The following is a 26,282-nucleotide window of genomic DNA, read 5'->3' on the forward strand; positions in this document are numbered from 1 at the left end:
ATTCCAGTAATTTTGCTATAACCAGGGGGAAAAAAGGTATCATAAATGATTATCGAAAGATTAGCTCCATGATTTGTAGTTCAGAGTTTCTCAACCTTGGCATTATTGACATTTTGGGTCAGATAATTCTTTGTTGGGTGTCGTCCTGTGCATCCTATGATGTTTAGTAGTATCACTGGCCACAGATGCCAGTATCACCCTTCCCAAATTGTGACAACAAAAATGCTTCCAGATAATGTCTGGATTGCTGAAGGGGTGGGAGGGGTGGGGTAAACTGCACCTGGTTGAGAACCACTGACTTAGTTTAAGAGTTAATTTAGTTTATATATGGCCACTGTACTCAAGCTTTATTGGAACCTGATATAAACATCAAATTACAGATCTGAAAGTATTAGTGACTAAAAATATCCTATTAAAAATTAAGTGGACAAAGAATATATGGGATCACCTTCACATACAAATAACTGACGTTCATTTATATCATGTTTCTCACTTGACTCTGAGCTAAAAAAAAAAAAAAAAAAGGATAAAACAGTTTTAAAATTTCCATAAGTTAAAAATAGAATTTACATGAAAAAGTTTAGTCCCTAGATGGGTGTTAACAAATTTTTAAGAAGAAATTTAATACTAGTAGAATGTAACTGATGCTTTACCAATTGACATCACCACCAGTATTAGCAACAGTTATTATCTTCTTAATGCTTATTAGGTACTAAACACTGCTAAGTGCATTCCAAATAGTGTGCTTTTAATCCTCACAACCTCGTGAGACAGGAGTTATTACCCCCACTGCACAAATGAAGAAACTGAGGGCTGTGCCAAAGTCACACAAAGCTATTAAGTGGGGAAGCCAAAATATGAACCTCAGGAGTCTGGCTCAAGCCTAGACTCTGATGCATGCTACAGTATCACCCTCCTCACAAGACTGAAGCACATGAAGAGCTGGTGTAGTGAACAGAATACGCTATTACAGGACTACTGTTTTACAAACGCTATTAAAAAATAGAATACTCTGAGCTTATTCTAGGTTGCAGTATGCTCCCATAGTCTGATTGGCACTGAGATATTCTAGGGTGACACATACTGAGGGGCAAAAGGAGAGCAAAGTTTCTTTGCAAATAAACCCCATTCAGGCCATCACAACAATATACTCTAAAACCTTTTATGTCACTGTTTAAAAAACTTCTTTCTGGATTCAATTACAACCCATTCCAATGAATAAATTAAAATGAAACAAAAACAGTTCTAAATTCTCTGGCAAGTTTAGAACTGCCATAAAATAAATGAATATCTAGATATTTAACTTCTTCAAGCAATAATCCTTTTGTCTAAGTTAGCCTTTAATAATTCAGTCATATAATTTTATCTTAAATGGCATGTATTTGTTTATAAGTCACTACTGTTTTTACAATAAATGCTATAACATAGTCTTAATAAGTCACAATACAAAGCAGAAATGGTTTAAAATTAAAAAGTATTTTATATTAAAATATTTACTTTAGTTAAGGTAAAACATATCCTGTCCTAAATCCAAAAAGCCACCAATCAACCATTTACTTTTTTAAAAAAAGGTAAGCCTTTACTCTATTGGACCTCGATTTGCTGTTAGATGGGCTTATCTCTGAGGTCTCTTCCAGATCTAAAATTTTACTCCATGTAAAAATTCCGTGTAAACAAATTCACAAGAGAATGGTGAACAGATTACTAAATAAGCATTTTGTGTGTCCTCTGAAATAAATGTTAAAAAAAAAGTCATTTATGTTCCTTCACTAATATGATGACCCCAATGCCAATTTTCTTTTAAATAGAAAACTAGACGTTGTAAACTTGTGTCCCAAATAAGACACAAGAAGAAATATTAACTGTTACACAAATGTTTAGCTCTATGTCCTTTGAGAAATGGTGACTAATGAATTGGAGGTAGTTACACCCAACCTCTCTTGCTATTTGAATTCTATGTTTGCTTTTAAAAATACTTCTTATTCAAAAAAATAAATAAAAATACTTCTTATTCTTACATCCCCAAAAAGCTTCAAGAAAGTATAATATCCTAACAATCTTTAATATTTGGAATTTAGGATGTGCACACTGACATGAAAGAGTAGATGGCTTGGTGAAAAACAAATTTAAAGTTTTTTTCTTTTTTTTTTTTTAAAGATTTATTTATTTGAGAGAGCGAGAATGAGAGAGAGTACATGAGAGGGGAGAGGGTCAGAGGGAGAAGCAGGCTCCTCACCGAGCAGGGAGCCCGATGCGGGACTCAATCCCGGGACTCCAGGATCATGACCTGAGCCGAAGGCAGTCACTTAACCAACTGAGCCACCCAGGTGCCCGAGTTTAAAATTTTCAAGTAGAACAATGAGTTTACAAAAATTCATTTACTATATACTAAAGTTCTTTAAAAAACAAGTAACACTGATTTGATTACAAATTAGTATGTGGGAAAAATAGAATTTCTATATTAAGAAACCAAAGTATCAAGTATATTTAAGAAACTAAGAATATTAATTGCTGAATTTAAATTTATGCTGAAAGAATTTCTAGTTTCTTAAAACCTAGATTTAGAAAGTTTTAAAGTTTCCACTACATCCCTCAATCACAAATTAAAATCCCTAAAATTAGCCAGAATATTGAAATTAATTAAAAAATCACTGTGCTGTATAAATTATCAAAATCTTAACAAATACAAGATTAAAGAGGGGTGCCTGGGTGGCTCACTCAGTTGAGTGGCCAATACTTGATTTCAGCTCAGGTCATGATCTCAAGGTCCTGGAATCAAGCCCTGGGTGGTCAGTTAGAAGTAGGTCTGAGGATTCTCCCTCCCCCTTTCCCGTTGCCCCTCCCCCGACTTGTGCATGTGGCTCTAAAATAAACGGGTAAATCTTAAAAAAAAAAAAAAAGATTAGTGAGATTTTACTACACCTTAAGGCCATTAACCCCCTAGAACCTTGCGGATGAACCCTTACAGAGAGTCTGGTAGTCCAACACAGGCATTATATAGCTGAAAAAAGCAAGGCAGGTGAATCAGTGTAAGTGTCTGAGACTTGTTTTCCATCTCCAAGCGCCCTTGTTTTTTTTTTTTAACTAATTGCTCTATGGCTTCTGAAACATCACTGAACAGGGTATAATATTTTCATTTAGAGGCCAGTTACTCAATAGTATTTTAGTGCCTATTGTGTGTCTGACAATGTTTCAGGAAAGGAATCTTCAATACTCAAATAACTCTATGAAGAACACCTTTCGCTACAATGTAAGTTCCATGAGGGCAGAGATCCTTATTTTGTTTAGTTTTATTGCCCCTGAGCCTGGAAGTTAAGTGGTGCTCAATAAATATTTGTGAAATGAATAAAGTCTACTGGGACTAGTGGTTACTACAAAATGCAAACCTTTGAAATGAGAGTAACTCTCATATTTTAATAGGTCTTGAAGACCTTTCCAAGTTTTTACAAACCTTACTTACCTTCAGATTTTAATTTTGTAAGAACAAAAATCAGGTAGTTGTTAAAATCTGGATATTGATTGAGTTGTTCCAGTTTCTAGAACAAACAGTAGTTAAGGAAACTTCTCAATGTAATCTAAGGAAAAAATTAAGCGTTTAAAATCAAGAATCCCTTTCATGATATTTTTAATCTAGCATTCTTAAGAATGAAGTTACCTTATTAAAACCATCAACACACTATTCCAAGCGCACACTAATGGTTATGTTAAATCTCCTAGGTGCTTTATGGCTGAAATATTAAACTCAATACTTTATATCAATTATATTCATTACAACATAAGCCAAGTTTCACCTTCAGAATGCTCAACATAGCAAAAAAACTTTCAAAACATAATTTTTTATTTGACTTTAAAAACTTAATCAGAATGGTATTTAGGTATAAAAATAACAACAAAAATGAAAAGCATTCCAAAGAAAACAGGTCTTTAAAGATCATTTAGAGAAATTAACTTTATAAAAATGCCACTTATACACAAATCTATGTATCAAGTCTAATATTATTACATAAGGTCAGTATGAAATTACTGAATTGCAATAGTTCTACAATTGTCCACACCTCCCCAAAATCTAACATTTCTAGTGACTTAAATTTGCAGGTATTTCATTCTGTTGGCTGTCAACAGTAACATAATGTTCTATTGTATCTTTCTTCACGCCCTCTTAACATCTAATATTCTTCTTAATAATACTCCTAATTGTGTTTTATTAGACAGAAATATTCAAATGTTTTTACTGAGATCTAAAATTTTTTTTATTTAAACCCATGGTACAAGCTCTAGGTACATTGTATTAGCTATTTATTTCATACTAGAATACCCTCAATAGTTAGTGATCAGACGTTAAATAAACTAGCAAAAGACATTCTCTAGAAAATTTCCCAAGTCTACTTTCTTTGACCAAGAAAAAAACCACTGGTTTCTTTCTTTAGTAAATAGCCAATATTAACAAGATGATGTGCTAATTTTTCATAAAAACTTCCTTGTAAGATTTACTTTCTTAGAACTTGGGCAATCTACCCATATTACTAATAGTCTTGCAAAAGGTGCTCACGCCTATACAAAAACAACAATAAAATAAATGCTTCCTAAGGACACACAAAAGAACAAAGTCATCCATCATTAGGCACTTTGAAAATATAAAGCAACGTGTATTTTTATTTGTCTACTGAAATTTAATTTGTTCCTTATGCAGAAGGCATACTATGCTCCAGGCCCACAGAATAAACTAAAATTGTCAGCCCAAGCACAGTACCGGACATATAAAAGGTATTTAATAAATACATACCAAAACAGGAAATAATGATATATAGTACTATAGAAGAAATTACAAGATGGTTATGGGCTTGGCTAACTTAAGAAATAACTGTTGTACAATTACCTGTAATTCATTAAATGTCAACTTCTATCATTCCTACAGCCATGACAACACAAATTAAGACTGGGCTACAGCAAGGCTTCAGATACAAGGTCCAACACACCCCAAAGCTACCATTCTTACCTCAGTATTAGCAGCATTATACCCTCCGGTTTTAAATTAGTATATTAACTAAGAAGCTAGGTACTTCCTCACCTATTTAAAGTTTTAACTTACAGCAATGCAGTACTTCTTCGACTTCAAAACTTATCTACCAGAGTTTCTCACGGAATTGTATATAATTTCACCTTTACGGTGTATTATATTCAAATAAGCCTAAACTACACTAAAGAGCTTACTTACCAAATTCTATAGTTTTGCTGTTCACTAACAATAGAAATCAAATTGTTTCTGCAAAAACAGCAGCTTTTAAGTTTTTTTTTTAAAGAATCCTTTAGCCTCAAAGGAACAGACTAAATAAGCTAATGAAAAAGCTTATTTATGACTGGGTGAATCCATCTCCTTTATCCTATCCAGTAAGAGCTCTTTCATTTGTCCACCGTTCAGGGCACCATAGACAGCACACAAGGCAGAGATTTTGCTGCTGCTTTTAACCTTTTCGGTCTCTAAAACCGTAGCAATATGACCGCTACCCCAGGAAACTCGGTAAACACGGAGTAACTGAGCAGTCAGCCTTTGAGCCAAAAGGACTATTTCACTAGGGAGCCAGAAAGCTTGCAACAGGTGTGAGCAAGAGCAGCTCCGGGGTGAGACCTGAGGACCCCCCGCCCCCCCACTTGCAGGTTTCCAGCACTTTTAAGGCAGGGGCCTCGAAAAAACCCCAGGCCCAACGCGGCGGCAGTTTAAACCCCGCGCCAGCTCCACCCCATTTCTGGCGACGCTCGGCCCTCCACCCGGACTCTCGCTCGGCCCGCCGCCCGCTCGGCCCGCCGCCCCCTCGGCGCGGGGCGCATTGTCTGGGGCCGGGGTCCGCGCCGCCCCCGGGCCGCGCCCGCCCGCGCAGCTCTCCACCCCAAGGGCAGGTTAGCGGTGGGTGGGCGGGCGGGGACGTGGCGGCCCGGCTGGAGCACATGTCGCGATCGCGGGCGGCGGCTGGGAGCCCCCGCCTCCCGCGGGCCGGAAGCCGGCGGCAGCACCCCAGACCGGGCTCGAGGGCCGCGTGCGCGAGGCGCCGGGCAGGAGCTGCGGCGGCGGGCGGGCCTCTCCCCGCGGGCGGGCGGGCGGGCGGAGGGCGGAGGGATCCGGGGAGCGGGAGGAGGGGGAGGGGCGGCAGGCGCTACCCGGCCGCCGGGAGCGGGCCCCGCGCGGGGCGAGCCGCGCGGGCGGCAGCAAGGCCTCGGAAAGGATACTTGTTGCACGGTTCTCTGGATGGTGGTGTCTGGGGACTGGGACTCCTTCAGCAGCTGCAGGATTTGCTGAAGCCCTTGCTCGTCAGGTTTCCACTCATACTCCATCTTGGTTTGCTGCAAATAAAGCCAGACACAGGAAGAGACGGAGCAAATGTTACTCCCCGTGCACAGGCCCGAGGGCTTCCCGCGCCGAGCAACCCCCCTTTCCCCGCCAGAACGACCCCTTTACTCCCCAGACGCCTCGGACCTGCTTGGGGTGCCCCGAAAGAAGTCTCGGACGGCGAAACCCGGGGGAACTGATCCTAGCAGCTCGGCCGCCAACGTCTGGTGCTGCTGCTGCCGCCGCGGCCGCCGAGCGCAAGGAGCCGACCAGACTGAGTCACCGCGAATTTGCAATCTGGCCCCTAGATCCGCTCACGGGAGCCCCCTGGGTCCTAGTGCCACGCAGTTTTCTCCAACCCAACCCAACTGGAGTTCTGTCCAGATTATTACTGATTAAAGGACTCATCAGAAGTCGAGTTCTTATCGAAACCCTACGAAACACCTGAAGAGATCTGATTTTGGGTTAGTCATTTTAAGTTAACATAGTGAATAATGAAGAATGACTGGAATAGGGAAAAAAGCCTGATAATTCCTGACAACAATACTTAGAAAAAATTAAAAAGTTTACATTTCAACTTGATATACATAGCACTAATATTTGGTCTAAAATATTAAATTTGTATTGTAATCACAACCCACACCTCGATAAACAATGTTGCATTTACATGTGCAGAACGTGATTGAAAAAACTGCATTCTTTTATGAACTTCTGAACTCAAGTGAAATAAATTCCATCTGAAATAACCACATTTCACAATTAAGGACTTGGGGTGAGGGAAAAACAAGAAAACGTAATTTTATAAGTGGATCGTATTTAATTCCATTAAAGTGTTCTCACATACATTTTCTCATTTCATTCTCAAGCCAACCTGGGGAGGTATTATTAGCTCCCATGTGCCAACTATGGCTCAAGAAGATCTGAGCAAATTACCACGGTTAATTAGTGAAGACTGGGGGGGAGTATAGGTTTCTTAAGCTACTAAGAGTTGCATCTGCTACAATCAGTTGAAACTATTATATCAATGACACAGTTTCATTAAAACTAATGCTTAAACAAAAACAAAACTTAAGAATTGTAAAAACCAAACAGTATGATGAAAGAATATTGCATATGGCCTTATTACTACGTGAGAGTTTGACAGATGAAATTAGTCCCTTCCTAGTAGGAGTCTCTTCCTAGTAGGAGTCCCTTCCCAGCAGGGGTTAAAATTACCTGACCTTAGGGCATGTCTCTAGTTAGCATTGTTTTTTTTTTTTTTCTTTCCTTTTTTAACTTTTAAACCTTTCCTCTTTCCTTCACCCTTATTTTCTGGTTAATATCTTGTAATGCGGCTTTGCTCACCACCTCCTACAGACTTCTAAACTACCCAAAGTGAAAGCCCAAAAACAAAAACAATAATCATCTAGACATGATATCTGTTAATACTGTGTTTTTATTCCAGTCCTCACTCTGTGTGCTTATATGTACATTATATTTTATAATGGAATTGTCCTGTTTTTTGCCCACCTTCATGTATCATTAAGTATTTACTGAAAGTATTTTTTTAAAAACATAATCATATTCCCTTGTATTGCTGATGTAATTTTAATACACTTTGATATATACACAACCTATATAAATCAAAGGCAAACAACTAAATGGATTATTACAAACTGAAGATGCCTGTGTAACCAATGCCCATATCAAAATACAGATCATTACCAGTGCCAAGGTCTCCACTGTACCCATTTCCCAGTCATCCAAAGTAATCCCTATTATTAATTTCTATCATTATAGATCTCTCCTCCTTCCCTCTTACTTCAGAAACTTGTTAAAAATTACAAAAATTATAACATATCAAACAACATGGTTGTACACATAAATTTTTTTTTTAAAGATTTTATTTATTTATTTGACAGAGAGAGAGACAGTGAGAGAGGGAACACAGCAGGGGGAGTGGGAGAGGGAGAAGCAGGCTTGCTGCGGAGGAGGGAGCCCGATGCGGGGCTGGATCCCAGGACCCTGGGACCATGACCTGAGCCGAAGGCAGATGCTTAACGCCTAACCCACCCAGGCGCCCCCACATAAAGTTAATTCAATCCTACCTCCAAGCTTATGTCCATGACCGAATCCGTTATAAGTTTGGTATGAATCCTGCTACACCTTTCTTTCTCAAACATACATATAGTTCTGGTTTTGTTCTGTTTTAGGATCATACTACAAATTATTAATCCTACAACTTTTAAACACATAATATACCATCATTCCCGGCCAAAGTATAGATTTAACTCATTTTTAATAGCTGCATATGGGTCTTTAGAATGGATAGAACATAATTTGTTCAACCACTTCTTGACTGGCTTCCAGGATGCCTCTACTTTTTTTTTCTTTTTTAACCACAATAAACAACACACATAAAAAATAATCTTGTACTAATGTCTCTACACAGTAGTGGCAACCCAGTGGGATTAATAGACCAAAAGTATGTGCACTTAAAAATTTCTAACAGTTATTACATTACTTTCTAAAAACAGTTATGCAATTCACACTCATCAACAATATGGATGTTTCCCATATCTTCACCAGCACGTTCTTTTAATTTTTGTGAATCTAATGGGTGAAAACTTAATTGCTCCTGATACTGGGGTAGGGGGGCAGGGAGAGGTTAAGAGGAGGGAACCTAAAAATCTGAACTTTAGTTATGAGTTGGAGCTGCAACCATGCACATCACACCAGTGGAGGTGACGTTTGGATAGCCTACTTAACTCCTTAGCTGCCCTTTTGAATAAGTGCAGTTGGGGCCAATAGCAGCCAGTCCAAAAGGCATCTTTATCACATTCATCCTGAGGATGAGTGCCCCATAATATCATTATCATGCTTCTGTCTTTATCCCTGCACCCAAGTATAATTTTTTTTTCCAAACAGTTTAGTATTAAGAACATTTAATTTGATCAGCCTATGACGATGGGATAGGTAGAATGAAGATTCTAACTCAAGTTATTGGGGACAAAAGATTCTCAAAAATATTTGGAAACTGTTTGATAAGGGATCTCAGGTCATTTTGAACTTCTATACCACGTTTTTCTTATTGTGGTAAAATGTACATAAAATTTAGCATTTTAACCATTTTAAGTGTACAGTTTAATGGCATCAAGTACGTTCTCATTGTTGTGCAATCACAACCCCTATCTCCAGAACTTACCACATTTTAATAGCCATTAAAATTAGGAAGAATCCTCTGCTAGGGTAGCCAGAGGGATCACAAATCTAGATAACATCTGAAGTACTTCAAGCTAACCGAGGACACCAGAATTGAGGCAGAATTCACTATTTAAATAGTAAACTACATCCATAATAAATAGAATATCATGATTAACACTGGCTGTTCTTAAAGTAATTCTTTATACTATTCTTTATTCATGTTGAAGACTAAGATCTAGATGTTTCAAAAAAGGGAAGTAGTACTTCAAATTTTTCTCTTTTACAGTATGCAAATCATACTGACTGGGCCATGGCATTCCATAGTGACCACCCTCCCCACCAACCAGACTCTTCATTAGACAAGACAGTTACTTGAACTAGCTAGATAGAAGATGACACCAGAATGGAAAGTAGTCTGCTAAGTTACTCTAAGATACCATTTGGGGCCGTCAGCAAATGAAAGACTCCCAAACTGTTAAGAACTTAGAAGTACATAAAAATTTTGAACTTGCCAGAGTTGAAAAATCATGTGAGGTAAAGACACTGGTTGAAAAAAGTAAAAATAAATCTAGTTTCTTCCCTGCTGGAGGGGCTGTAAAATATAGTTTAAAAAGCAGATGGGAGGTCTGGACTCAACCAACCTAAGTTTAAATCCTAGTTCTTCCACTTAGTAGCTGTGAAAACCTGGGCAAGTTAATTAATCTCACTGAAGTTCGGTTTCTCAACTATCAAATGAGACTGTATCAACTCTATAGTAGGATTATACGTACCTGCCTGGCATATGGTATGATTTGAAATATAGTTTTTTTTTTTAAAGACTTTATTTGAGAGAGAGAGAGAAAGAGAAAGAGACAGAATGTTCAAGGGGAAGAGCAGAGGGAGGAGAAGCGGGCTTCCCGCTCAGCAGGGAGCCCAAAATCATGACCTGAGCCAAAGGCAGATGCTTAACTGAGCCACCCAGGTGCCCCTGAAATATAGTAGTTTTACTTGTCACATCATTGGTTTTCTACTGCCTGCAAGATAAAAATCTAACTTCTTTTTCATGGAAGAGGCCATTCATGATCTGGTTCATCACCTCTAGCAACAGCTTTCTCTCTTACGACTTAACCTCAAACTTTATGCTCCACCAGTACCACCTGAGCCTCTTATACCTCTGAGCCTCTGAATAGGATTTCCTGACTGGAATATTCTCTTTACATTTGACAATTTGGCAAACTCCTCTGCACTCTTCAGAGCTATGCTCATCTATCCAATTTCTAAATATTTATTGAGAGTCTTCCTTGGCACTATGATTAATAATGGATACTATTTTTCTTCCATGGTATTATTCCAGGACTTCCCCATAAGACTTACATGTTTTTTTCATTACAGATCTAAAGTTTATAGCTATCGCCATTTAGGAAACTATCATATTATATTATAATTATTTCCAGTTCTGTCTTAGAAATAGATCATGTATTCCTTGAGAAGAGGGACAGTGTCTTTTGCCCTCTTTGCCTAGCAGAGTCTGATTCAATAAATATTTGTTGAATAAATACTATTGCTGTTGCAATTAATTCAACTGAATATTAAGCTGAGCAACTACCATGTGCTCAATGAGCAGCAAAGATTCAAAGGTGAATAAAATATTGTTCTTGCCCTCACTAAACTAAGCTCTGATTTAATGAGAGAGACAAATGTGTGCTCTATGAATGAAGAATATGAATAAGGTGCAACACGGAGAGAGAGGAACATAAATATATTCTGCCAGGAAAGAGAAACACGCTTTACCCCCCCACCTTTGGTTCAGAGCTTTTTTTCCCTTCTAATTTCAATTACATTCAAAAAAATATTTACTGAGGAGTCAGATGTTTCCACCTCTATGGTGAATTACAAGAATGTGATAACTGTTGCTATCATTGACATAATTTCCCAAAACGGTGAACAACTCCCAAGAACACAAGGCATACTCTTCCTTCAATAGTACAGTAGTTTTATTCCTGGAAAACCCAACATTTAATTAAAATCCTGCAAAAAATTCCATGTGTATATGTAAAATCATGTTAGGCTTTAGGCTAACATTTTTTCACCTATGTGACCATCTAAGTGGGAGAGTCAAAAGTCATTCAGGGCTTAAGATAATTCTTAATGGTAAACATCTAGAATCCCTCAGCCCCACCGACTAAATACCAATAGCACTTCACCAATTCTAGGACCCCCACACTCACCCCAGACAGCAGCACTATGGTAGGAGAACGACTATGGTAGAACAAGTACAAGGGCTGGGGGGACATTAAACTTACCCCTTTAGGAGGTCAGGAAAGAACCTCCCTGAAGAAGTGACTTTTTACCTGAGAATCAAACAGGAATTACCAAAAAATGAACTCTATAATGTATTAAAATTACCTATATTTTGCAGATAAGTAAATTGAGGCACCAAGAAGTTAAATTTAAACTTGCCCAAGGTTACTTACATAATAAACGAAGCCCTGATTCAAACCCAACTAATCTGGCTCCAGAGTCCCGTCTCTAAGCCTCTGACATACTGCCTAACAGAAATATCAATTTCTGTAAACTGGGAAACTAACTGTAAATAAAACCATTTGTATTCTAAAGGAATAACATATATTTGATAACTTTCCCATGAGGTAAAAGAGAAAAGTAAAAATCATATTTCACTATTATAAAATAAATAAATAAAAGCAATAAACAGAGCAGTATGTATATTGGGAACATATAATAAAAATGAGATATTTCGATAGTGCTGAGTACACAAGTTCAAGATATTCTAAATCTAATCTTTATAACAATGCTTTGTTGTAACTAGGTGGTAAGTATTATCTTCATTTGACAAACAGATAAAACAAAATACAACTTAAGTAATTTGCTGAATGTGAATCAGATTTGTAGACTTCCAAAGTCAATGTCTCTTATACTGGCTTTTTACAAAAAGCTGCTATGATGAACAAGGAAGAAAAAAAAATTAGAGATATCCAAAGGGCTAAGAAGAGACTCCTATTTTTTTTTAAAAAGATACTTAATAAAATTTTTATGAGAAATCAAATCAAAGTTCAGGTATGAGAGAAAAAAAGGCAAAATCTAAAGGTAGCACATTATTAATAACTTAAAAAATGAGGTGTTTTAATGTCAAAGAATCAAAATGTCAACAGGCTTGTTAAATTATAGCTATCAGTGAATCTACAAAGTCCTTTAAGAGATTCTATAAAGTAATCAGAGATCAAGGCTCAGGAACGAAAAACAGAAAAAGCAAAACCCAACTGTGCAGCCCAAGCTATTTGAAAGGCGCTCAGATTAAAGAGAAGGGACCACAGCATATGGCTCCTCCGATGTTACAAGGTGTGAGGCACATAACAGGTTTTAAATCATCCCTGATTGATTGAATGATCTAGTTCACTTCTAAGAATTATGCTAAGAGGTTAAAATTATAATCCTCAGGCATTACAATTTATTGTCATCTAAAAGCAAAAAAGATTAACAACAAAAAAGAAAAGGGAAAACAGGTACTAAGGGAAATTTAAATAAATATATTCTTAGAGTGCCCTTTCAGGAAGACCTTTAAAGATGACTAGACATGTGACTCAAATACTTTACAAACATTAAAAAATAAATTAAAAAAAAGGAGTCTAGTATCAGAGTGAACAGATGATAAGAAGGAAAACCCGATCTCAAAACCCAATCCAATCTACAACCAGGTACTTCCCATATACTTCAGCTCATTTAATATTCACAACAGCAGTATGAGGTAGATATTAACTCCATTTTGTATTAACTGAGGTTGAGGGAGGTTAAGTACTTGCCTGGCCAGTGTGTGGCAGATTGGGCATTCAAAACCAAATCTGTGTGATTTCAAAGTCTCAACTGTGCCTAGTAATAACAGCAACCCTGTTATCATTTACGGAGCACTTCTATGTGCCAGTTATTACACTAAGTGCTTTAAATGTATCATCTCATTGAATTCCACGAGTAGGGACTATTATCATTTCCATTTTACAGAAAAGGAACAGGCTTAAGTCAAGTTAAGTATATCCAAGGTCACAGAGGTCGTAATGAACAAAGGCAAGTCCTAAGCCCAGATGTACCTGACTCCAGAACCTGTCCACTGAAGCATGCTGTTGTATTATTCTCATTCTGCCACTTTCATGGACATGTGACTAACCATTAACAGAACTCTTGGCTAGACTTCTTGAGTAGACTTCTCTTTTCCATGCATAACCAAAAATTCAGTAACTCTATTGATTAGTGTCTACCTTCTTCAGTTCAGGTGTGGCTAACTGCACCTTGCTTTTCAGAGTTTTAACTCCTCTTTCCAGAGTTTAAACTTTTCTTTTTCTTAAGTTTTATTTATTTAAGTTGTCTCTACACCCAATATGGGGCTCGAACTCATAACTGTGAGATCGGGTTACACACGCTTCGAAATGAGCCAGTCAGGCGCTACAGAGTTTAAACTACTCATTTTTATTTTTATTTATTTTTTAAATTTATGGACTAGTTTATTATAAAGGCACTATATCTAAATACCTTTAATACATACCTACTATCTTTACTTCACAGCCCAAGCACAAAAATTCACACTGGTTTTAAAATCACGTTAGCGAAATGTGTTCATTACACACAAAGGTTTTCTTAAATTTTATGTCTATACAGATCAGGAAACTATGGTTCTCCATACTAAGTCATCTCTATACATCAAATTTGAGTTAACTATCTGGTTGAAAATAGTTGGCAATTAATTGGAATAGTAAGATAATGCAAAATATGCCTGTGGGGGGTTGCTTATTAACATTGACCTTAAAGAACTATACAGTTAATTTGCATATTTTGGTCTGATGTCTTTGTGAAGCTTTTTTATCTTCTTTCAAAATGGTAAACTATTTTTATTATTAGTTTCAGAGGTGGAGGTCAGTGATTCATCAATCTTATATAATACCTGGTGCTCCTTACATCACACGCCCTCCTTAATGCCCATCACCCAGTTACCACATCCCCTCACCCCCCTTCCCTCCAGCAACCTTCAGTTTGTTTCCTAGATTAAGAGTCTCTTATGGGGGCGCCTGGGTGGCTCAGTTGGTTAAGCAACTGCCTTCGGCTCAGGTCATGATCCTGGAGTCCCGGGATCGAGTCCCGCATCGGGCTCCCCGCTCAGCAGGGAGTCTGCTTCTCCCTCTGACCCTCCACCCTCTCATGCTCTCTATCATTCTCTCTCTCTCTCAATAAATAAATTAAAAAAAAATCTTTAAAAAAAAAAAAAAGAGTCTCTTATGGTTTGTCTCCCTCTCTGATTTCGTCTTATTTTTTCCTTTCTTCCCCTATGATCCTCGGTTTTGTTTCTTAAATTCCACATATGAATGAGTTCATGTAATTGTCTTTCTCTGATTGACTTATTTTGCTTAGTATAATACCCTCTAGTTCCATCCATGTCATTGCAAATGGCAAGATTTCTTTTTTTTTTGATGGCTGAGTAGTATTCCAGGGTGTGTGTGGTGTGTGTGTGTGTGTGTGTGTGTGTATACGTCTATCTCATATCTTTTTTATCCATTCATCTGTCAATGGACATCTGGGCTCCTATAGTTTGGCTACTGTGATCATTGCTGCTATAAACAATGCCCCTTCAGATCACTACATTTGTATCTTTGGGGTAAATACCCAGTAGTGCAATTGCTGGGTTGTAGGGTAGCTCTATTTTCAACCCTCTGAGGAACCTCCATACTGTTTTCCAGAGTGGCTGCACCAGCTTGCATTCCTACCAACAGTGTAAGAGAGTTCTCCTTTCTCTGCACCCTCGCCAACATCTGTTCTTTCCTAACTTGTTAATTTTAGCCATTCTGACTGGTGTGAGGTGGTATCTCATTGTGGTTTTGATTTTATTTCCCTGATGCCAAGTGATGTTGAGCATTTTTTCATGTGTCTGTTGGCCATTTGCAGGTCTTCTTTGGAAAAATGTCTGTTCATGTCTTCTGCTCATTTCTTGATTGGATTAGTTGTTATTTGGGTGTTGAGTTTGATAAGTTCTTTATAGATTTTGGATACTAGCCCTTTATCTGATAATACATTTCCAACTATCTTCTCCCCTTCTTTCATTTGCCTTTCAGTTTTGTTGACTGTTTCCTTTGCTGTGAAAAAGCTTTTTATCTTGATAAAGTTCCAATAGTTCATTTTTGCCTTTGTTTCGCTTGCCTTTGGAGACGTGTCTATCAAGAAGTTGCTGCGGTTGAGGTCAAAGAGGTTGCTGCCTGTGTTCTCTTCTAGGATATTAATGGATTCTGTCTCACATTTTGGTCTTTCATCCATTTTGAGTCTATTTTTGTGTATGGTGTAAGAAAATGGACCAGTTTTATTCTTCTGCATGTGGCTGTCCAATTTTCCCAACACCATTTGTTGAAGAGACTGTCTTTTTTCTATTGGACATTGTTTCCTGCTTTGTTGAAGATTAGCTGACCACAGAGTTGAGGGTCCATTTCTGGGCTCTCTATTCTGTTCCATTGATCTGTGTCTGTTTTTGTGCCAGTATCATACTGTCTTGATGATGACAGGTTTGTAATACAGCTTGAAGTCCGGAATTGTGATGCCACCAGCATTGCTTTTCTTTTTCAACATTCCTTTGGCTATTTGGGTTTTTTTCTGGTTCCATACAAATTTTAGGATTATTTGTTCTAGCTCTGTGAAAAAAGTTGATGGTATTTTGATAGGTATTGCATTGAATATACAGATTGCTCTACGTAGCATAAACATTTTAACAACATTTGTTCTTCCAATCCATGAGCATGGAACGTTTTTCCATTTCTTTGTGTCTTCCTCAATTTCTTTCATGAGTGTTCTATAGTTTTCTGAGTACAGATTCTTTGCCTCTTTGGTTAGGTTTATTCCTAGGTATCTTATGGTTTTGGGTGCATTTGTAAATGGTGTTGACTCCTTAATTTCTCTTTCTTCTGTCTCACTGTTAGTGGATAGAAATGCAATTGATTTCTGCGCATTGATTTTATATTCCTGCCACTTTGCTGAATTCCTGTATGAGTTCTAGCAATTTTGCGGTGGAGTTTTTTGGGTTTTCCACATAGAGCATCATGTCATCTGCAAAGAGTGAGAGTTTGACTTCTTTGCCAATTCAGATGCCTTTTATTTTTGTTGTCTAATTGCTGAGGCTAGGACTTCTAATACTATGTTGAATAGCAGTGGTGATAGTGGACATTCCTGCTGTGTTCTTGACCTTAGGGGAAAAGCTCTGTTTTTTTCCCATTGAGAATGATATTCGCTGTGGGTTTTTCATAGATGGCTTTTATGCTATTGAGGTATATACCCTCTATCCCTATGCTGTGAAGAGTTTTAATTGAGAAAGGATGCTGTACTTTGTCAAATGCTTTTTCTGCATCTATCGAGAGGATCACATGGTTCTTGTCCTTTCTTTTATTAAGGTATTGTATCACATCGATTGATTTGCAGATGTTGAACCACCTTTGCAGCCCAGGAATAAATCTCACTTGGCTGTGGTGAATAATGCACTGTTGGATCCTACTGGCTAGTATTTTGGTGAGAATTTCTGCATCCATGTTCATCATGGATATTGGTCTGTAATTCTTTTGGTTGGGGTCTTTGTCTGGTTTTGGGATCAAGGTAATGCTGGCCTCATAGAAAGAGTTTGGAAGTTTTCCTTCCATTTCTATTTTTTTTCCATTTCTATTTTTTGAAACAGCTTCAGAAGAATAGGTATTAATTCTTCTCTAAATGTTTGGTAGAATTCCCCTGGGAAGCCCTGGGCTCTTGTTAGTTGGGAGATTTTTGATTACTGCTTCAATTTCCTTGCTGGTTATGGGTCTGTTCAGGTTTTCCATTTCTTCCTGGTTCAGTTTTGGTAGTTCATATGTCTCTAGCAATGCATCCATTTCTTCCAGATTGTCTAATTTGCTGGCATAGAGTTGCTCATAATATGTTCTTACAATTGTTTGTATTTCTTTGGTGCTGGTTGTGATCTCTCCTCTTTCATTCATGATTTTATTTATTTGGGTCATTTTCTTTTTGGTAAATCTGGCTAGGGGCTTATCAATCTTATTAATTCTTTCAAAAGAACCAGCTCTTAGTTTTGTTGATCTGTTCTGTTCTTTGGGTTTCTATTTCATTGATTTCTGCTCTAATCTTTATTACTTCTTTTCTCCTGCTGGGTTTAGGCTTTCTTTGCTGTTTTCTCCAGCTCCTTTAGGTGTAATGTTAGGTTGTGTATTTGAGACCTTTCTCGTTTCTTGAGAAAGGCTTGTATTGCTATATATTTCCCTCTTAGGACCACCCTTGCTGCATCCCAAAGATTTTGAACAGTTGTGTTTTCATTCTCATTTGTTTCCATGGATTTTTTAAAATTCTTCTTTAATTTCCTGGTTAACCCATTCATTCTTTAGTAGGAGCTCTGTAGCCTCCATGTATTTGAGTTCTTTCCTAATTTCCTCTTGTGTATGAGTTCCAGTTTCAAAGCATTGTGGTCCAAAAATATGCAGGGAATGATCGTAATCTTTTGGTACTGGTTGAGACCTGATTTGTGACCCAGGATGTGATCTATTCTAGAGAATGTTCCATGTGCACTTGAGAAGAATGTGTATTCTGTTGCTTTAGGATGGAATGTTCTGAATATATCTATAAAGTCCATCTGGTCCAGTGTGTCATTCAAAGCCCTTATTTCCTTGTTGATATTCTGCCTAGATGATCTGTCCATTGCAGTGAGGGGGGGAGTTAAAGTCCCCTACTATTACTGTATTATTATCATTGTGTTTAATTTTGTTATATTAATTGGCTTATATAATTGGCTGCTCCTGTATTAGAGGCAAAAATATTTACAACTGTTAGATCTTCTTGTTGGATAGACCCTTTAATTATGATATAGTGTCCTTCCTCATCTCTTATTACAGTCTTTGGTTTAAAATCTAATTTGTCTGATATAAGGATTGCCACCCCAGCTTTCTTTTGATGTCCATTAGCATGATAAATGGTTTTCTACCCCCTCACTTACAATCTGGAGGTGTCTCTGGGTCTAAAATGAGTCTCTTGCCGACAGTATAGGGATGGGTCTTGCTTTTTTTTAATCCAATCTGATACCCCGTGTCTTCTGATTGGGGCATTTAGCCCATTTACATTCAGAGTAACTACTGAAAGACATGAATTTAGTGCCATTGTATTACCTGTAAAGTCACTGTTTCTGTATATTGTCTCTGTTCCTTTCTGGTCTATGTTACTTTCGGGCTTTCTCGTCACTTAAAGAATCCCTTTTAATATTTCTTGCAGGGCTGGTTTAGTGATCCCAAATTCTTTTAGTTTCTGTTTGTCCTAGAAGATTTTATCTCTACTTCTATTCTGAAGGAGAGCCTAGCTTAAACTTTTCATTTTTAATCAAAAAGACTCACAGCAGTAATACTTCCCATACACTTAACTTTTAGTCACATCATTTTCAACAGCTTAAAACAGGATCTTATAAGATTCTGTATGTAAAACTCGTGGTCACCATAGAAGACAAATCTGATAGATTATGAAAAAGGAATTAAAGCATACCAGTATAAAAAGTCATCAATTGATGGGAAGAAAGAAACAATCTACAAATCAGTCAAAAGAACAATTATCAAAATGGCAATAATACGTCCTTACCTATCAGTAATTACTTCAAATGAAGTGGATTACATTCTCTAATCAAAAGACAATGGAGAATAGATTAAAAAAAAAAAACAAGATCAACAATATGTTGCCCATGAGAGATTTACTTTAGCTTTAAGGACATGCACAGGCTGAGGTTGAAGAGACGGCAAAAGATATTTCAAGTAAATGGTAACCAAAACAGAGCAGGGTAGCAATACTTACATTGGACAAAATAGACTTTAAACTAAAAATGGTCTAAACAGACAAAGAAGTTCATTACATTAATATAAATAGGTCAATCCAATAAGAAGTTATATAATTACTGTAAATATTGATGCATCCAACATCCAAGCACTTAAATATATAATGTAAATACAAACAGAACTAAAAGGAGAAATAAAAAGCAATACAATAGTTGGGGACTGTAACATCCCACTTTCAACAATGGGTAGATCATCCAGACAGAAAATCAATAAGGAAGCAGTAGACTTGAACAACACTATAAAGCAAATGGACCTAACAAACATTCCATCCAACAGAGGCAGAACACATATTCTTCTCAAGCTCACACAGAAAACTTTTTTTTTAAAGATTTTATTTATTTTTTAGAGAGAGAGAGAGAGAGAGAGAGAAAGCACAAGCAGTGGGAGTGGCAAGCAGAGGGAGAAGCAGGTTCCTTGCTGAACAAGGAGCCCGATGTGGGACTTGATCCCAGGACCCTGGGATCATGACCCGAGCCAAAGGCAGACGCTTAACCAACTGAGCCACCCAGGCATCCCCACAGAAAACTTTCTATGACAGATCATATGTTAGACAATGAAATGAAATACATCTCAACAAATTCAAGATAGCGATTATATCAAGTATCTTTTCTCATCACAATGGTGAAACTAGAAATCAGTAATAGAAAGATGGAAAATTCACAAGTACATGAAAATTAAACAACACACTTCTGAACAACCAATGGATCAAAGAGTAAATCAAAAGAGAAATAAAAAAATACCTTAATACAAATGAAAAGGGAAATCCAACATCTCAAAAGTTATAGAATGCAGCAAAAGCAGTTTTTTTAAAAAAAGATTTTTTTTTAAAGATTTTATTTATTTATTTGAGAGAGAGAATGAAATAGAGAGAGAGAGCATGAGGGGGGGAGGGTCCGAGGGAGAAGCAGACTCCCTGCTGAGCAGGGAGCCCGATGCGGGACTCGATCCCGGGACTCCAGGATCATGACCCGAGCCGAAGGCAGTTGCTTAACCAACTGAGCCACCCAGGCGCCCCTAGAAAAAAGATTTTATTTATTTATTTGTCAGAGAGACAGAGAGAGAGGGTGTGAGCACAAGCAGGGGGAGCGGCAGGCAGAGGGAGAAGCAGGCTCCTCGCTGAGCAAGGAGCCCGATGCAGGACTCAACCCCAGGACCCTGGGATCTTGACCTGAGCCAAAGGCAGATACTTAACCAATTGAGCCACCCAGGCATCCCAGCAAAAGCAGTTTTAAGAGGAAAGTTTATAGTCATAAGCACAGACATATATCAAGAAAATATATCAAACAACATAACTTTATACTTCAAGGAAGTAGAAAAAGAACAAAGTAAGGCCAAAGTTAGAAAAAAGAAGGAAATAATAAAGATTAGAGCAGAAATAAATGGAATACAGATTAAGAAAACAATAGAAAAGATCAACAAAACTAAGAGTTGATTCTTTGGAAAGGTAAAATTGACAAACCCTTAAGTAGACTAAGGAAAAAAAGAGGAACCCAAATAAATAAAATTGTAATGAAAGAGCAGCTATTTCAACTGATACTACAGAAATACAAAGGATCATAAAAGGCTACTATGAACAATTATATACCAACAAATTGGACAAGCTAGAAGAAATGGATAAATTCCTAGAAACATATAACCTACCAAAACTAAATCTGAAGAGACTTATAATAAGTAAGGAGACTGCATCAAGTTAAATCCTAATAAAGAAAAGCTTAGGACCAGATGGTTTCACTAGTGAATTCTACCAAACATTTAAAGAAAAATTAACATGAATTCTTCTCAAACTCTTACAAAAAATTGAAGAGCAGGGAAAACTTCCAAACTCGTTTTACAAGGCCAGCAATTCTCTGATAGTGAAGTCACATTAAGGACACTAGAAGAAAACTATAGGCCATTAACTCTGATGAATATAGATGTAAACATTCTCAACAATTACTAACACAATGAATTCAACAGCATATTGAAAAAATCGTACACCATGATCAAGTGGGATTAATCCCTGTGACGCAAGGACAATTCAACATACACAAATCAATCAATGTGATATATCACATTAATAGAATGAAAGAAATCGTATGATCACAAGAAAAAGCGTTTGACAAAATTCAATTTCCATTCATGGTAAATCTCAACAAATTTGGTGTAGAAGGAACATATCTCAACATAATAAAGACCATCTATGACAAACCCACATGTAACAACATCACACTCAATGGTGAATGGTTGAAAGCCTTTCCTCTAAAATCAGGAACAAAATAAGGATGCCCATTCTTACCACTCCTATTCAACATAGTACTGGAAGTTCTAGCCAAAGCAATCAGGCAATAAAACCATTTTACCTTTTACCTTTGCATAGCAAAGGAGACCATCATCAAAATGAAAAGGCACCCTTCAGAATGGGAGAAAGTTTTGCAAACCATTATCTGCTAAGGCAGGATGGGAGAAAGTTTTGCAAACCATTATCTGCTAAGGAGTTAATATCCAAAATATATAAGAAATTCATACATCTTAATAGCAAAAAATCCAAGTGATTTGATAAAAAATTGGACAAAGACCTGAATATACATTTTTCCAAAGATATTCAAATGGCCAACAGGTACATGAAAAGATGCCCAACACCACTAATAAAAACCAAAACCAAAATAGCATAACACCTCAAACCTGTTAGAATGGCTATTATCAAAAAGAACAGAGATAACAAGTGCTGGCAAGGTGATGAGAAAAGGGAACTCATATTGATGGGAACGTAAATTGGTGCAGTCACTATGGAGGTTCCTCAAAAATTTAAAAATAGAACTACCATATGATCCAGCAATTCCACTTCTGTGTATTTATCAGAAGGAAATAAAATCACTATGTTGAAAAGATAACTGAGCCCTCATGTTCACTGAAGCATTATTTATAATAGCCAAGACATGGAAATAAATTTGTGTCCATCAACAGATATATGGATAAAGAAAATGTAACAGTTGACCCTTGAACAACACATTGGGTATGAACTGTATGGGTTCACTTAGATGCAAATTTTTTTTGATACAAATACTATAAATGTATTTTCTTAACACTTTCTTTTCTCTAGCTTACTTTAAGAATAAAGTATATAATACATACAACATAATTAATCAACTTTTTATGTTATTGGTAAGGCTTCTGGTCAAGAGTAGGCAATCGGTAATTAAGTTTGGGGGGAGTCAAAATTATACATGGATTTGCGACTGCACAGTGCTCAGCACCACTAACCTCCATGTTACTCAAAGGTCAACTGTGTGTGTGTGTGTGTGTGTGTGTGTGTGTATGTGTGTATAAAATGGAATATTATTTACCATAAAAAAGGGAAGGAAATCCTGCCATATGTGACAATTTGGATAAAACTTTAGGGCATTATGCTAAGTGAAATAAGTCAGATAGAGAAAGACAAAAACTGTATTTTACCTATTTGAGAAATAAAAAGAACACCAATCTTAGAAACAGAGAGCAGACTGGTGCTTGCCAGGGTAAAAGCAGGGAGGGGAAATGAGTAAAGACAGTCAAAGGATACAAACCTCCAGTTATAAGCTGATTAAGTTCTGGGATGTAATGTATAGCATGGTGACTACAGTTAACTAAGTTGAAAGTTGCTAAGAGAGTAAATCTTAGAAGTTCTTACCAAAAAAACAGTAATAATTTAAAAAACTACAACTATGTGAGATAATGGATGTTAACTAAGCTTACTGTGGTAATCATTTTATATATATACATATATCAAATCATTATGCTGTACATCTTAAACTTTCACAATGTCATATATCAACTGTATCTCAATAAAACTAAAACATTTTTCTTAAAATAAATAAGTGTTTTACTATTATTTCTCCCCCCTTTCCCCCCACCAAAAAAGACTTGGGTTTGGAATGGAGGCCTTCCTATTCTTATTCCAATGTTTCTTCTACTCCAAACTGTTCCTTTAATTCACGGCTCATAAAATATTTAAGCATAATTAGTAGTTTGTTTTAAAATAACATTGCTCTACACTATTTATGTGTGAACATATATATTGATAGCTCTTGGTAAAATCCTGGTATTGAATGATTTAAAATATATCAGTACCAGGCAAGTTACTGATTATATAGCTACACTTACTATATTTAAGGAGTTGGTAAAAAAGGGCTATGATGCAAATAGTCTAACATTTTTCTGTGTAACACATCTGAAATTATAAAGTAAGTCAATACAAGGTATGAGCCAATATTTTAGAATCTATGTGTTTATAAAGTGAGACACTATACAGTTGATAGAAATCTAAGTTGATAATTTTTAGAAAAATTAGCACATTAGGAAAACCATTACACATCATTTTGTTAACTACAAGTATACTGTGTCATTGTGGTTAGATTGCTCCTAAAGTACTGAAGTGACAGAGCCCTAAGAATTTCTCATTCATGTCTATACCCTTGATTGTTATGGTGTAATGAGTTGATTCACTAGTTCACATTTTCAAGTGTAAACAGAAAAAGGGATATAGCACTATACCTATTGGCAAAGGCTGAATTGGAAAAGGGGCTGGAGTACCTTAGCCAATAAAACAGAAAGGTAGTGGTTAAATGGTTAAAAACAGAAATGGTAAGTGGTTAGTAGGCTGATCACCATTAGCTTTTACCTAATCTTTCCTCTGTTCACTGAAATCTTTCTCACACTTAACAGAGGCACATATCATTCAGATTTCAACTGTAGAAAGCAGAGACAGGAGAAACAATTTATGAAAGGAAATCAATTTTTACAATTTTAGTTCCTAAGCTGAATATTGTTCTACACTATTTATTGTTGGTAAGCTGGAAGATAAAGGAAGCATGGGTTCCAGAGTCCTACATATAAGGGTTCAAACCTCAGTCCTCCCAACTGTCTTTTTGAGAAAACTAGCTTAACTTTCTAAGGCACAGTTTAGTTTTTTGTGAAATGGGATGAAGAGAAGATTAAATGAGAATGCAAAATGCTGCAATGGTAGGTACTTAATATTCATTCCCTTTGCACTTCACCTCCCACTAAAATTATCATTAAGACTGGGCTGCAAGGTTGGTTCAACATCTGCAAAGCAATCAATGTGATACAATACATTAATAAAAGAAAGAACAAGAACCATATGATCCTCTCAATAGATGCAGAAAAAGCATCTGACAAAGTACAACATCCTTTCTTGATCAAAACTCTTCAGAGTATAGGGATAGAGGGTACATACCTCAATATCATAAAAGCCATCTATGAAAAACCTACAGCAAATATCATTCTCAATGGGGAAAAACTGAGAGCTTTCCCCCTAAGGTCAGGAACACGGCAGGGATGTCCGCTATTCTATATAGTATTAGAAGTCCTACACACAGCAATCAGACAACAAAAAGAAATCAAAGACATATGAATCGGCAAAGAAGAATTCAAACTCTCACTCTTTGCAGATGATATGATACTTTATGTGGAAAACCCAAAAGACTCCACCCCAAACCTGCTAGAACTCATACAGGAATTCAGTAAAGTGGCAGGATATCAAATCAATGCACAGAAATCAGTGGCATTCCTATACACCAACAAGACAGAAGAAAGAGAAATTAAGGAGTCGATCGCATTTACAATTGCACCCAAAACCATAAAATACCTAGGAATAAATTTAACCAAAGAGGCAAAGAATCTGTACTCAGAAAACTATAAAATACTCATGAAAGAAGTTGAGGAAGACACAAAGAAATGGAAAAATGTTCCATGCTCATGCATTGGAAGAACAAGTATTGTGAAGATGTCAATGCTACCTAGAGCAATCTACATATTTAATGCAATCCCTATCAAAATACCATCCACTTTTTTCAAAGAAATGGAACAAAGAATCCTAAAATTTGTATGAAACCAGAAAAGACCCCAAATAGCCAAAGGAATGTTGAAAAAGAAAAGCAAAGCTGGTGGCATCACAATTCTGGACTTCAAGCTCTATTACAAAGCTGTCATCATCAAGACAGTATGGTACTGGCACAAAAACAGACACATAGATCAATGGAACAGAATAGAGAGCCCAGAAATGGACCCTCAACTCTATGGTCGACTAATCTTCGACAAAGCAGGAAAGAATGTCCAATGGAAAAAAGACAGTCTCTTCAACAAATGGTGTTGGGAAAATTGGACAGCCATATGCAGAAGAATGAAATTGGTCCGTTTTCCTTACACCACACACAAAAATAGACTCAATATGGTTGAAAGACCTCAATGTGAGACAGTCCAACAAAATCCTAAAGGAGAACACAGGCAGCAACTTCTTCCTAGAAACATCGCCAAAGGCAAGGGAAGCAAGGGCAAAAATAAACTATTGGGACTTCATCAAGATAAAAAGCTTTTGCATAGCAAAAGAAACAGTCAACAAAACCGAAAGACAACAGACAGAATGGGAGAAAATATTTGCAAATGACGTATCAGATAAAGGGCTAGTATCCAAAATCTATAAAGAACTTCTCAAACTCAACACCCAAAGAACAAATGATCCAATCAAGAGTCGGCAGAAGACATGAACAGACATTTTTCCAAAGACATCCAAATGGCCAACAGACACATGAAAAAGTGCTCAACATCGCTCAGCATCAGGGAAATCCAAATCAAAACCTCAATGAGAAACCACCTCACACCAGTCAGAATGGCTAAAATTAACAAGTCAGGAAACAAAAGACGTTGGCAGGGATGTGGAGAAAGGGGAACCCTCCTACATGGTTGGTGGGAATGCAAGCTGGTGCAGCCACTCTGGAAAACAGTATGGAGGTTCCTCAAAAAGTTGAAAATAGAGCTACCCTACGACCCAGCAATTGCACTACTGGGTATTTACCCCAAAGATACAAATGTAGTGATCTGAAAGGGTGCGTGCACCCAGATGTTTATAGCAGCAATGTCCACAACAGCCAAAC

General features: G+C 37.1%; 1 protein-coding gene across 4 annotated transcripts in view; it reads right to left on the minus strand.

The window, feature by feature from the left end:
* TNPO1 (transportin 1) overlaps positions 1-26,282 on the minus strand; it is an 86,832-nt gene that overhangs the window by 46,315 nt on the left and 14,235 nt on the right. For 3 of the 4 annotated variants that reach the window (XR_012382043.1, XM_025892507.2, XM_025892508.2), the window contains exons 2-3: positions 6,223-6,336; positions 3,461-3,536 (exon numbers count right to left, since the gene is read on the minus strand). Coding sequence is in view for 3 of the 4 variants with exons in the window: in XM_025892507.2 (XP_025748292.1) it covers positions 3,461-3,536; positions 6,223-6,336 (190 nt within the window). In the remaining variant the exon portion in view is untranslated. Of the gene's footprint in view, positions 1-3,460; positions 3,537-6,222; positions 6,337-6,469; positions 6,612-26,282 lie in introns of those variants that run through there. The other variant, XM_025892639.2, reaches the window with a different exon arrangement.

This window comes from Callorhinus ursinus, unplaced genomic scaffold (genome assembly GCF_003265705.2).
Source record: "Callorhinus ursinus isolate GAN/ISIS: 27379988/994484 unplaced genomic scaffold, GSC_fseal_2.0 scaffold23, whole genome shotgun sequence".
NCBI classification, from domain to species: Eukaryota; Metazoa; Chordata; class Mammalia; order Carnivora; family Otariidae; genus Callorhinus; species Callorhinus ursinus.